The sequence below is a fragment of the Chamaea fasciata genome, unplaced genomic scaffold (assembly GCF_029207755.1).
Source record: "Chamaea fasciata isolate MVZ Bird 193981 ecotype frontalis unplaced genomic scaffold, bChaFas1.0.hap1 SCAF_1, whole genome shotgun sequence".
NCBI lineage: Eukaryota > Metazoa > Chordata > Aves > Passeriformes > Sylviidae > Chamaea > Chamaea fasciata.
The window spans coordinates 129,338,890-129,353,334 of record NW_027094086.1 but is presented as its reverse complement, the minus strand read 5'-3'; the positions used below and the strand labels follow the sequence as shown (position 1 = coordinate 129,353,334).

Genomic DNA, 14,445 nt, shown 5'->3' with positions numbered 1-14,445 from the left:
TGGTCTGTAAATAAGAGATAATATTCACAACCAGGAGAGGTCTGACTTCAGTTTTAAGTGTTGAATAGCAAGTGGTGCAAATGCATCCTTGCTGTAGACTTTAATTTGCTATGGCTAAATCTGTTTTCTATTTCTGTTGTAAAAAATTACACCTGAACTGTATAGTAAAAGGGTACTTATACTACTCAGTGCATGAATTCTTAGGATCATTAATTATAATTCAGGTGGGATTGGGAATCAAGGAAGGTGACAGGGATATTCTGGGGAGGAAGTTTTGTTATTTTTCTGAACTCATCTCAGTCTTCTACAGATAGCTTTAAGCCATGTCATTGTACCCTTTTTTCCCCAGGTTATTCTCTAGGTATGTTATGGATCTCATTAGGCAGTTTGATGTGTTTTTGATTGCAAGCTGTATTATAATTTTGTCTGGTCTGAAGCAGGGTGCTGTTATTCTCCCTTGGAACAAACTGCTTTTTATCAGTTTGCAAGCTGATTTGTTACTGATTTCAGAACCAAATTTGTAAGAAGAAAAAGATAATTCTGATCAATAATAATTTCTTGGAGGAGACAACACTGGGTGATGAAATGCTTATAGAAATAATATAAACCTCTGAGTAGAAGGTTCTTTTGAAGAAAATTATCTTGAATGGAGAATTTTATTTGCTGTGTGCTTGCACTATACTGAAAATCCTTTCGTTTTTGGCCAGTAGCGCATACAAGGCACACACTCCAATGTCAGCATAAATAAAAATAGCAGTGTAGCATATTTCACACTAGAGGTTGCAGTTCAGATTAGAATCCTGTTGTGTCAGCTCTTCTACAAACAGAGAGGAATAATCTGTTTCATTATAGGGTCTGGCTGATGAATCTTAAGGACAAGGATGCACAGAATCATAGGCAAAATTGAGAACTGAACCAGATATTTTCCCTTCTAGAATATACTTTAAAACGTTTATCCACACTCCTTAACCCAAATAAAAGTTGTCAATGAATTTTTTTTCTCCATTAAAATTATCAAGAATAGAGAAAGCATGGAAATGTATCAGTTTTACTGAAATATTGACTTTGTTGGAGAAAATTATGGGAAAGGCGTTTTTCTGGCATTGCAAAAATGCTTTCATTTTTACCCCAGAAGTGGTTTTTATTGTGATCTTTCCTTTGTGTGTCTTTAAAAAAAAAAAAAAAAAAGTCACCTGACAGAAGCATACAATATAATGTTATAAAAGTATTCATTTTTTTTTTTTTTTTTTTTTAATTTCAAGTTTGTTTTGAGATCAAACCCATTGGCTTTCCTGGAAAACTGCGAGTTTGGGTTTTGTCTCAAAGAGCTCACCACAATCCACTGCTCAGACCTAGAAATACTCTTTTGTTGTTTCACTTTTGCTAACAGAAAGCAATTTCAAAATCAGTCAGGTTTCTCAACAGTCACAAATACAGAGCATGGCCTCCTTTGGTTTCTGCTGTACTTGGGAACTGAAACCTCTGGAGATCCCCAGCATCACGATGGGCTGTCCCACAGGGTGAGTGGTTGGGGGCTGCCAGACAAGGGGCTGTGGAACTGGTGGTCCCAGCCCTGCTCGCCCTGAAGGTTGCATCTGTGTGCAGATGCAGATGTTGCCAGCTGAAGGGAGTTTATAAACAAGGAAATTACCTAATGACAGAGGGGTATGCTTCCAGCTGCAGCATTACTTGATATATGGCTCTTTAATAATCTGTTGTCTGTGGCTGTGCTGGGTCTATGTTGACCTGCAATGTGGCAGGCATTCTAGGATGGCATGTTAACATTTTTCTCAGTATCTAAGCCAACATCTCAAGGACTTAAGGAGTTAACCACTGGAAATTCATTTAGTCCTTTAGGTCTGTGGTGATCAGAAGTTCCTCTGGAAACTTCCTGCAGTGCATTTCTGTTTCAAGTTTGGTGCTACTGAGCTAAAACCCCTGTGCTGGCCAGGCTAGCTCAGAGCATGTCCTTATTCACTGCACACATGCTAAAATTCTTTTTTCTTTAAAGTTATTGAAAATTAACATTTTTTAAGTTTCTCCCCCCATGCCCCAAATTTCAATTCTCAATTTATAATTCCATTTGTAGATTGGATTTTTTGGAAAATGTGATCTAGTAAAATTTATGTCTTTGGGTGTGTCATATCGAGTTAAGTGTCTAAAGTTTTTTATGTCAGGCAAATGTGAATTTCCAACAAGCTATTTATTAGCTTGGACTGGAATAAAAGATCTTGTAGGGAAGAAAACTAAGCATAGCTTTCAGGTGATAAATATTTAGCCTTTGTATTAAATCTTAGCATAGAAATTTTAATAAGTAGCAAATGTAAAAAATCCGTAATCCTTAAATCATTAGTATTGCTCCTCAGTTTAATTATTTACTTATTTGGAACTCAGAAGAAACAGAATGATGTTTTTAATATTGACTGTGTATCCTGATACCTTAAAGAAATGAAAGTGATTGGATGCCTTCAAGAAATGAAAGCATTAAGTCTACTTTTTGCTCATAGAGTACTACAAAACTGAGTACAGTGACTCCTTTTTACCCAGCCTTTAATAATTCCTTGAAAGTGTACATTCTTGTGTTCAGTCCTGTTACTCATCTCTTCTCTCTGATGTGCTTAAACTGAGGTACATTCTTTGGGATATCTCTGTTGGTTAAATTGATAAGTCAATTCCCATTTTCTTTCCTTGTTGACCTATGGATGGTCAAATATCTGTACATTACTGTACATTCCTTATAATATCTGTTTGTGCATTCACACTTAAGATCCAACTGGAAGAAAATCTGCCGTGATCCAGAGTAATGTAAACTTTCTAGGAGTTTGTGGCAGTTCATGCAAAAGGACAAGTTCTGAGCAGAAGCACCAGCAGCACATAAAGGTGACGTACCTGCTTCATCCTTGTACAGCTGTGGGATTAATTATTATCTGTTCAGCATGAACAAATATGTTTAAGATAGCTGAGCAGCTGTTCAGACATTTTCTTGGGAGGGAGAGCACATTTTACATGGGGCTGACAGATGCTGATGAGGGATTTTGGTGCCTCTGAGGGCTGACTTACAGTTGTGTCAGGAGGACTGCAGGGGACACGCACAGTGTTGGCGGATTTCATGCAGTGATGGCTTGATCATCAGAAGGGTGACCACCTTTAAGCTGGAGAGAAGCAGCATTCACTGCTCCATATGTCTGACTCAGAGAATTCACTCGAGCATCCACAAGCAAAGCTTAGAGCAGGTGATTGTGCACGAGCTGGCAGCAATGGTGTGTTTGATGTACATAAGGAGGTTGGCAGTTGTTGCTGGTTGACTGATCTCAAGCAGCAGGCAGGTTGCAAAGGTGATATCCTTGAAATGCATTCTATGATTTGTTTATGAGCTTGCCCAAAGAGAGGTCCAATGAGAAGTAACATGACTTTTCCATTGAAGCTCAGGAAGGGTGATATTCAGCCTTTATACTTCTTGACTTTGTTTTTCTATGTGTTTGGTGTTCCATTCATTTCCTTTATTATACTTCCTGACTTTGTTTTTCTATGTGTTTGGTGTTCATTTCATTTCCTCTATACTTCTTCATTTTTCTGTGTGTTTGGTGTTTATTTCACTTTCTATATGCTGTGGCATTTAGTTTGACTGACGTTTTCAAACGTACAGTAATTGAGATCTGTGCTCTTTAACCTTAAAGAAAAAGCTGTAAGGTGGTCTAACTATTTCGATTACATTCCAATTTCTTTGGAACAGAGGTTGGATCAGAGTTGAGTGGGGAGCAAATAACTTCCATTTAAAAGTCCAGGCAAAAGACTACTGAGGAGTGTGTGACCAGCAATTGCTTAAAGTTTTTCTCTGACTTGGAGCTGATGCAATATGTGGTCCTGGGGCTGTGTACAATTTGGATCTTCTTTTTCCTCCTTTCTTTTTTGGCTACTGCATCTTTTACGTTGCTAATGTTTCTTATGTTGCCATGTGGAAATTTTATTCTATTGTACTGGGCAGCTTAGCTTTTCCTTCCCTATAGCATCGTTTGTACACAATTTTGGGACTTTGTGTGAGATTGTTTTAGAGCTTTGATAACCTTCTGAGTTTGAAGTTTTATGCACATGTGATTACTAACTCAATGTCACTGGGTGATTCTGCATAACCACTTAGAAAATGAAGAAAACCTACAAATTTCTGAGGGATGTTTTAGAAATCAGAGGGTATCAAATGCCAGTGTTGGCAACTTGGTGATTTGGAATATACTGCTCTGGCTTTTAAAAGTGTCCTCTACAGCCTTGAACCCTTTTTAAATGTGTCCATGCTGTCCTTAGCTGGGGCCAGGTATGTGTGGTGCATTTATCTGCTCAGTGGCAGGCACTGCCAAGTTCCTCTGTGGTATTTTGTGGTTGTGTTGTAGGAGAGTTTTTATCCTTACACTATGTGAGAAGTTTCTCCTTGATTTTACAGTGTAGATCTGTCTTAATCTAAAACAGTCCTAGACAGACACAATCACCGTATTTGCCTCAGTAAATTTAGTTTTTGTGATGTCAACTGTGATGACTTCTGTAGCAAGAAGGAACAGAATACAGAATACAGTACAGAATAATACAGAATACAGAATGAGTTTTGCAGGAACACACATTTTGCTTTGTTAATTGCTCTTGGGATTGTACTTGTGCTGCTAACCATGAGTGCTTGAAAAGTAATGAGAAACCAGTCCATATTTTTCCTTTTCCAAGGGCTACTGGCCCATGAGTGATACTAAAAGTTTGGTTAGCAGAGTAAGTCCTTACCTGTCTTGAAATTTTTGGATGAAGTATTATCTGTGAGAGAGCAAGTACTGAAGGTGACTGCGATCTTTCTAGGATCGACCAAACAAAATCATGAAGCACTATAATTTTTCCTGGTTTGGGACAAAATTTCATTCAAATTGAGGGATTTTGGTGTCTCTTACTAAGGTAATCTGTTAAAAGGAACTTTGCATCTGTTACAAGGGTTTATTTGTGTCTGGAGGTTTTTTCTGTGTTGTTTTTTTGTTTGTTTTTTGGTTGATTTGTTTGTGAATTGATCTGGAGAAAAAAAACTAGCCCAAAAATACATATGTCATAATCTCGAGAAGACTAAAGTGGACTCACAGTGTTTCTGTCACACTTAATGAGAGGGCTTTTTCTCTACACCCAGCCAGAAGCAAATAACCAAGAAGGCAGGAGGTGTTTTCTGAACTTCATCAGTCTCAGCTTTTCAGAATGGGTTTATGGGAAACTGAACAAGACAGAGAGTACATCCTTGGTAATTCTTTAAATTCCTTCAGTATAAATCAGGGGAAAGGAATTATGGTATGGATTTCTGTACTGTCCTACCTGATGACGTTTGCAGTTATGTAGCTTCAAGGCTCTTTGTACTTCTCTGGAGTTGAAATTCTTGAACCGTATTTATGACAGGTGAATATGGTTTGAACACTTGAATTTTGCTTCTGTTGATTTAAAATTGTAGGCTGCAAAGAAAACTGGCAATTAGCTTTGTCATCCTAATGTCAAATATAGTAGTCTCTTAGACCTATCTTGAAACTGGGATTTGATTCATGCTTTGTCTTTCTAGTCACTAGACATGAGAGCACATATTTGGGGGTTTTTTTGCACTGAGGTAGATGCCAATAGTAGAAATAATACTGAGTGATTTTCTTTGGTATAGATACACTTCTGTGAAACTTTGGAAACTATGTAAACAAACAAGATAAAATATACAAGCATTTAAAATGGAGTTCTGGATACAGAACTGCATTATGTTTCATCATTCCTTTATCCAGGCTCACTTACTTTCTTAAAAAACTCTAAGGACCACCTGTTTCACCTTGTTTCAGTTCACTTACAGACCCTTTTCACCACAGATATTGTCACTCCCACTAACAGCTACTAGATTAAGTTCAGAAGCAAATTCCAAATAGAGACACTTGTAGACTCTTAAAAAATTTTGGCTGGAGACTTCAAGCCTGTCTCATCATGGAACAGAGTGATATTTGAACAGGGATCTTGAACAAGTGGCAAGAAATGCTCTGGTCTTCACAAAAGTGAATGATTATATGGAAGACTTCAGCTTCTCATTTGCCTCTATGAGTCCTTTTTCATAGGCTTTCTCTGCCTTTGTTTTTCCAACTGATCTTCTCAGCAGTGTTCTGTGTCTGTTTGTTGCAACTGGAGATCATGTCTTGCTCCTTTGTTTGTAGTTTTGGGCATCATCTGTGCTGTTTGCCCTATATTCATATATAAAACTCCTGATACCCTAAATTGTCAGATTTAGTAGAATGTACACTTGCATCTTTTAAAAACAATGTTTTTTAAGGTTCCCTGTGTTCTTTTGGATCCCTAATCCACTTCCAGGTTCTGTAAACATTACATGTAAAAATTTGGCAGGTCTGTATAAAGTCAGGAGCTTTTGTGGGTTGGTAATATTAAAATAATGTGGTGGTGGTGATTAGTAGAAAAGCAGAGAGCCAGTTTAAAGGAATAGGTTAATATACTGATCATGGTGTGGTGGTTTCACCTTGGCCAGCCGCTATCTCACTCCCCCTCTTCAACAGGACAGGGGAGAAAATACAGTGCCAAGGCCTGGCTGTTGAGAAAAGTGAGGGAGACTGGTCACCAGTTACCATCACAGTAAAAAGCAGACTTGGCTGAGGGAAAATTATTTTGATTTCCTGCCAATTAAAGTAGATTTGTGTAGTGAGAAGCAAAGGCAAATTAAAACAAGATGTTCTACCATCCCGTCTTCCCAAGTTCAGCTTCATTTCTTCATTCCTGACTCATCTCCACCCCAAATGGCACAGCAGGGTGTGGGTGGGAAGTTGTAGTCAGTCCATAGCACATCCTCTCTGCTATTCCTTCTTCCTCACACTTTTTCCTTCCTGCAGCTTGGGTCCTGCCCATGGGCTGCAGTGCAGAATCATTATTTATTCATTTGTTCCTGTGCTCTCTGCTTTGGGGCTTATATTTTAATTGCTTTGTAATAGAATCTGAAATACGACAATGGATAAGATATTGTATTAGGCTTTTTAACAGCTGGAAGTTTTGCTATTATCATCAAAACTGTAACAATTTGAATATAGCTGAGTTGCCTCTTTCTACCTCTTTTCAATTATACAAGCAATAGTGCATTAGACTTTCTGCCTAGTTTAATCTACTTTGTGCTTTGTTCTTTTAATTTTCTTGCAAATTAAAAATGGTAATGGTAATGTAGCCAAACAGTTCTCTTCAATCTCTACAAACAATGTAGCCAAAGGTCCCTCATCTCATTTTAAAGTAAAATGAAATATTTACCCCAGAAATGTTTTACATGTGAATATTTAAATATAATTTGTTATTCTTGATGTGGAATTTTTTTGGTGTGGGTTTTTTGCTGTTTATTTTTGAGTTTTTATCTGTGTGTTTGTTTGTATGTTTTATAAAGTTGTCAGATCTGGAATTGATTTGGTTTCTTTCATTATGTATTCTTCACAAAAAAATTCACCAAGATATTCACTTCTTTGTTAGGCATGGTGTTTTGCTCTTCTGAATTAAAATTTAATTGACCTATTAGCATTACATCATAGTACAGATACTTCTAGGAAGTGGTGTTTGTTGTTGAGACTGGCATATACAAACCTACTACCACCAATATATTGCCTTTTTTTGCAAATGAGAGTTATTCCACAAAGCGTAAGTTCTGTTCCAAATAAAAATTGAACATTAATTCCATAAAACTTTTGCCGTCATTATGGAAGCAGATGGAAATAAAAATGGCTTGGTGGTTTTGTCTCAGATTAAGGGCTGAGTCCCGTGGCATGCATGGAAATGGGCTCCGACCAGCTCCAAAATTGCTGGCTGGAATGCTTGCAGTGGGTTCCACTAGGAATTTATTTGGTGCTTGTAGCCAGCATTGCCTGGTAATGCTGTGTATGACAGCACTGGCAGCCTGGCTCAGTGTGGAAGGCCGGTTCTCCAAAGAGATTGGACACAACTGTGCTTAGCCATGGTCTAAGTTACCTGAATATCAGGGGTGTAACAGCACAGACTGCACTGGCAAATCAATCTCCACTTTGATCAAGTATTCGGGGCTCAAAAAGACATTTCCTATCACTGTCCGTCAAATCACATTTCTCCATGAAACTTTAGCTTCTGGGCTCCTGGAACAGAACTGATGAAAGCTTAGGTGTGGTCTGATTAATGATTTTACCATTTGCTTCTGCCCTTCCTGCCTGAATCTGTGGTTGTGTCTTGTTGTGGTTGTTATCTATCCCCAGATTATAAAATCTTGGGATTTTATCATCTCTTTGCCTGGCAGGGCTTCCCTCTCCACCTCCATCTCCCAAAGCTTCATTCTGCTCCTTTTCTCCCTTTGGTCAGAAATTCTTTCATTGTTATCCCTCTAAAAGTTGGCCTTTTGCAGTATTTTGTTTTTAAAATGTACTGCTTATTAATTTATCTCAAATGAGAGCAAGAAAAGTCTGTCATGTGGACAAAAAATGTCTCTAATCTGTATACTTGGATAAAGTAGCCCTTCTTTGGGTCAGTTTTCTGCATAACATTCCTCCTGGGAAGTTACTTTGGATAAATCAAGAAACTAAGGTTTTGATCTGTGAAATTTAAGTGAAAGATGGGAATACAAATGTCTGGTAGACAAAACTAAAGATAAAATCGGTAATAACAGTAGTTTGGCAATAAAAGTAATGACTAATTTAAAATAAGAAATCTAATTAAATCTGTTAATCCATACCAGATTAGCAAAATCTCTCTCATGCCAGATATCTTTAAATAGTCGTTCCTTTATGTGCGCATACATTCCTTACTGCTCCTCAGAGCATTTTTTTATTGATGGGGGCTGTGTAAAGGCAAGAAAATTAGATTATCTGTTCTGTTAAACACATTTCCATATTGCTGTTGTTTCATTGTACTGCTTAAGCTCCCAGTAGGAACTTTAATTCTGTGTATATTTTTAAGAAACATTCTTTTCAAGGAAAAGTTTTGGAAAGTAACTGGTTTTTGATTCTGATGGTCTAGACTTTTCAGTATGACCTAAGGAGAAATGTTTTTTGGAAACCAAACTTTATGCTTAGTGTTTCCTATTGTGTTTTCTTTTCAGCTAAGAAAGGATGCACAAAGACAGTTTCTGTGGGTTTAGGAAACAGATGATAGCATGCAAAGCCCCATGTTTATATGCACTGTGGTGTTTTGACCTTTATTTAATGGTGTTTTTTGAAAGCTTCAGAGCAGGTCAATGGAGGGGTGTGCTCAGTGTTTGAGGTCAGCAAGCGAAAATAGAAGAGGGTCATCTGCCCCTTATTGTGAGTGTGAGGGGTTAGGGTTTCTATCCATTAATTTGAAATTTTCTTAAGTGGTCTTCAAAGGAACTTAAAAAAAATAAAAAAGAGGCAACATTATCTAATCAAGGCTGCTCAGTCAACTAATGACGTCAAGTAGTAACCTTAACGTTCACTTTCTCTCCATATTTCCTTTGGATTATAAGCCATTTAATACAGCTAAAAATTACCTCATCCATCATAGCAATGTAGCCTTTTTCTGTGCTTCACTGTGTAGTGGGTTTATCAGCACTGGGCATGGGAATGAGGGTAAGAATAATTTCTTCTTTAATTGAGTTTGCAGATTGGATTGGGGGGGCGGGAGGGGAGAGGGGGAGCAATGGGCTGTGCTGGCACCAGGCCAGAACCCCAGGTTGTCAGCTCCCTGTGCACACAGAGTGCTTAAATCACTGCAGGGACCAGGTGCCAGGGTATGGAATAAACATATTCAGTACTGTAGTTGTGTCTAACATGAATTTCAAGCTGCAACAGCAATTTAGAATAGCAACATGACCTGCATGTGGTCATGCTCCGTGCTGACTTGACTGCTGTGTCTGAGAAAAATGACCACATTGTGTGATGAGAGTGGGTGTCAGGTGTTATCATGGGGAAATGAAAGCACTTATTACCTTGTGGTGTGATTTTTTCATGTGGCCTTGTTGTTGGAAAGAATAATTTTGCCTTCTGGTATCATTTTCAACAGCATGTCACTTCTTCCTGCTGTTTTCAGTAAAAGTAATGAGGCTACTTAGGATATTCAGAGGTGACCTGATGTGCACATAGATAATTAGAGCAGATGTCATTCTCAATTCAATTCTCAATATTGTAGAAAATAATGTGGTATTGGTTTTGTGAAGGGGAAGCGGGTTATTGTCAAATACTTAAAAATTAGCAGTTAAATTGCAGTTGGCAAGTCCTTGCAGTAGCAACATCTTTTTTTCTCGTTGTTTTTCTTGTTCCTTATGTCACTCTAGAATATGAGAATCATAGATTTGGTTTTTTCTCCTCAGAATATGGCGGCATGGGTTTGGACTTCTCCTATAATATTGCAGTGGCAGAAGAGCTGGGAAATATCCGTTGTGGAGGTATTACTATGGCTATTGGAGTGCAGGCTGGCATGGCTACACCTGCTCTTACAAGGTAATTTTCAGAAATTTTGGTTTAGCCTAAAACCCAATTTTCATGAGTAGAGAAAACCAATACTGTGCAGATTCACTGTCTAGTTGCTATACAGTAATGCCTGAGGAAAGAACCTACTCTCTGCTTCTCTTAGACAGTTTGCTTTAGGGGAGAAAATACTTTTTCTTTTTTTTTTTTTTCCTTTTTTTTTAATGCTAGAGTTATAATAATTATATGTTAAAACATAAACCTTGTTGAGTAGTAGATGATATATTTACAAACACAAAATTTGGGTGCCACAACCAATTAAAAAAAAGAAATATTCCAGAATCCAATTTGTCCATATTTGTCTTTTTTTTTTTTATATCCCAGTGCAGTAATACTAAGAATGCATTTAGTTGTAATGATTAGGATAAGTCTAATTCTGCTTTATAATTTACTTGCTCTTCTTCCAGCTTTGCAAGGTGTCAGTCCTAAACTTTTGGTTCATATATCATGCTTCCAAAATATGCCCATTCTCGACAATTAATCATTTTTCTTTTTCTCATCAGCTATGTCAGTGTTCCTCTTTTAATCACTTACTATCATTCAGGCTCCTGCATTTTCTTAATTTGATTTGTTGGGGTTTTTCCACCCTCAATAAAATTGACAGTTACCAACTTCTTCATATAGTAGTTTTGCAGACATTCTGTGTCATAACAGCAGTTCCTAAAACTAGAGTGGGGAAACTGGCTGATCCAGCAGTTTGCCCCTGGAATATGGACACACCTAAAATTCTGGAAGATGAGTCTGGGAATTAAATTCTAATAATTATGTTGAAACTGGAAATTTTTCTGCACAAAGCAGATATACAAGAAGGGAAGTTTTACTCAGAAGAACATTTTAGGGAATTTTTGTAAATTTTCAGGGGGTTGTTGACTTTTTTCCCATTCTGAATGAAAATGCCTGTAAATCTACTGTAGAGTCTGGAATATAAACTATTCCCTTGACATCTGCTTATCCTGCTGTATGTGTGACTTCGGAGGTCTCATCTACAAAAAATTGTTCTTAAAGTTTTCTTCTCCTTCGTGCAATGCACCAAAAGTTTGCTAAATGCATGGAGTTCAGTATCTCTGTTGTAACACTGGCTTAGCTATAGTCCAACTGAGAATCAGAATAGTATTTTAAAAGACTTCAGATAGTACTACCTTGCCCCTATGACAGCCTTTTATTCAGGGGTTTAAAGAAGATCTGTGGGTAAAAGAAAATGGAATTTTGTTTTATTGCAGTTTTTTGGCTTTCTGTTACTCTGTTCTGCTGTGGTAAAACAGTGAAGTTATACGTATTTGTGCTAGTGAAATCCTACAGGGGAAGTTCTTGAAAAATAAGAGTGAAATTTTGTTAACTGGATGAAATCTTTAATTGAATTTCTATCGGCATTATTGACTTTTTGCTCCACTGCTGAGCCAATTCCACTGGCTATTTATAAAGTACAGTGCCCCCCAAACACATGTAAAAGTGAAACTTGGGAATGAAAAGAGAAAGTTGGTTGCTACAAGAAGTTTTGCCTGTGTGCATCTTTACCTCATGCTGTGTAGTGGGAGGGCCAAGTGCTTGTCCTGGATCATGGATTTGAATGCACCCATGTCCTGGATGGTTTCTTTAAAAGTATCTTTGTACTGTGGGGGATTCTAAACATGCTCGTAGAGATAAGTCACGTTTTGCATCTTGACTGTGCGTTATTGCACAAATCAAACAATAATGTGGGAATCAACCATCAACCCCTAAAAAGACTGTAGCTCTTCGTTGGCTTTCACAACTTTAGGCTTTGTTCAGCATTCATCCAGCACAAAATGAGTGTACCTACAAATTAGCTCCATGAATGTGATTCCTGTAATTAGCAGAATCCCCTAAGTGAAGCAGGAGGACTTTCTAAATTTAAGAACTAAATGCAAAATGCTTTGTCAGCAGTTATCTGACCTTTGATGGTTTTCTGCGAGGTCTTTCAAATGCATTCAGATATAATACTTCCCTTGCTTGCTTACAAATAGAGTGGAGAAAGCAGCTCCTAGCTGAGGCAGTGAATGATATGCATTTCCCAGAGCTTATAGACAAACTTGTAGGGTGTCACATCTGTAGTGATACCAGTTCAGTTTAGAGCTGCTGATCTCAGCATAGGCAGTGAACTTTACTTTTTTTTTCTGTTGTTTATAGGCAAATAGTAAGGATAATGATGATTATTTAGTGGGAAGAGAGTGTTTTTCTATGTCATCACTGATTCTTTCTCCACCCTTGTTAACAGCATAGCTGGGAATTAATATCAAAAAAGTTATTTTTACTATCTGATTTATTGTTTGCTGTAAAGGAGAGAAGCTGTAGCTGACAGAACATATGAACAGAACTGTGTGAATCACAGAAGTGTTACAGCTGTGTTTTGCCATGGTTTTACTTTTCTTTTACCCTCTAATTACAAGATTGTATTTCACTGGAATTTTTGTCTTTGTTTTCTTGACATTCCATCCATGTTAGTCATAAAGTATGGAGCAAGAAAGGATGAGCCACTTTCATGCAAGTCAGTGTGTCAGAATCTCACACTTGGGGCTTTTGTGTTACACAGGATCAGCAAGATTCATTGTAGACTTGTGTGTGTGTATAGATACCAAATGCATAGAAATATGTTTTATAGTGATGCTAAGGCTGCACAGTTAAAAACAAGGGAAACTATCCTCTGGAGCATGGCCCCAGTCAGAAAGCAGATATGGTCGAGTCTGTTGCGAGCCAGAGCATGATCTCCTTGAAAACAGAGTTTTCTAATTCTGGAGGTGTTAAACTGGGAAGAGTGGGTGTTGCATTTGTACAAACCCAAGATTTTTCTGGGATGCCTTTAAGATGGGTAGAATTTTACAGAAGTGACATGTTTCTAACACAAAATCTAGTAGCTGAGCAAGAAGCTACCTATCTCCTGCAAGGCACAAAGACCCACCATCTTCTGAAGATAGTGTTGCCCAACTTTTTTCTGATTGGAAAATATTATCTTCTATAACCACATTTTGGAAAGAACTGACCTGTTTTCTGGAACTCAAAACAAAGAAAGACATCAAACAAAAAATATTATTCTAAGCAAAGTTCTTGCTGTGAAAATCCTCTGTTGAAATGCTAAAGGTTAGCATAGTTTCAAGCATCAGAAAGCATTGCCAAAAATCACCACTATCTGCTCTCATAATCTGATTTTCCATGTTGTTGGTTGGGTTGTTGGTTTGTTGTTTGTTGTTGTTTCTTTGGGGTTTTTTTTGGTTTTTTGGTGTTTTTTTTGTTTTTTTTTTTTTTTTTTTTTTTTTTTTGTTTTTTTTTTTTTTTTTTTTTGTTTTTTTTTTTTTTTTTTTTTTTGTCAAATGAATATGCTGCCAGCCATACTTGATCATGCTCCATGGAAAATTAAGAAACAAAGTATGATGCTTAACAGACATGGGAACTTTGTTCCAGTATGCTAGAGGAAGGAGTAGGCACTCCAAACTTACTTCTTGTATTCATTTGGGATTGCTGTTGTGATTTTCAGCAGGGACAGGACTAGGAACTGAGCTCCTTGTGCACTCCAAGTGGGAGTGTCTGCCAGATCCCAGTCTGTTCTCTGGCTGGCCCATGTCCTTTGTGCCGGAGCTGGTTGGAGGGGATGGCTTAGTCTTAGCCTGAATGGCACCACTCCTTTGGAAGTACTGGGACAAGGAAGGAGGCCCCAGGGAGCCTAAGGAGGTGAGTGGTGATGATGACCTGAGAAGCCGCACAACAAAGAGGAGGCTGAGGAGGAACTTAAATTTATGGATTCCTGGACACATAAGATATTTCATGACCCAAGGAATTTTTCAGTCACACAAGAAAGGTTTGAGAACTGGACTGTGACCTCACCATTTACACTGCAAGAAAAAATCAGTGACTGTTAAGGAGGACAAAAACAAGCATGAAACGAGATGTAGCATATTTTGGATGGATACAATCTTCTAAACAGTGGGAAAATAGCATGTGCCTCTCAACTGAACTTAAACACAGGGAA

General features: G+C 37.8%; 1 protein-coding gene across 1 annotated transcript in view; it reads left to right on the top strand.

Annotated features, from left to right (window-relative positions):
• Positions 1–14,445, top strand: part of LOC136297491 (probable acyl-CoA dehydrogenase 6) — an 81,731-nt gene that overhangs the window by 40,736 nt on the left and 26,550 nt on the right. The window contains exon 3 of the mRNA XM_066197437.1: positions 10,310–10,439. Within this exon, the coding sequence (XP_066053534.1) occupies positions 10,310–10,439 (130 nt within the window). The remainder of the gene's footprint in view (positions 1–10,309; positions 10,440–14,445) is intronic.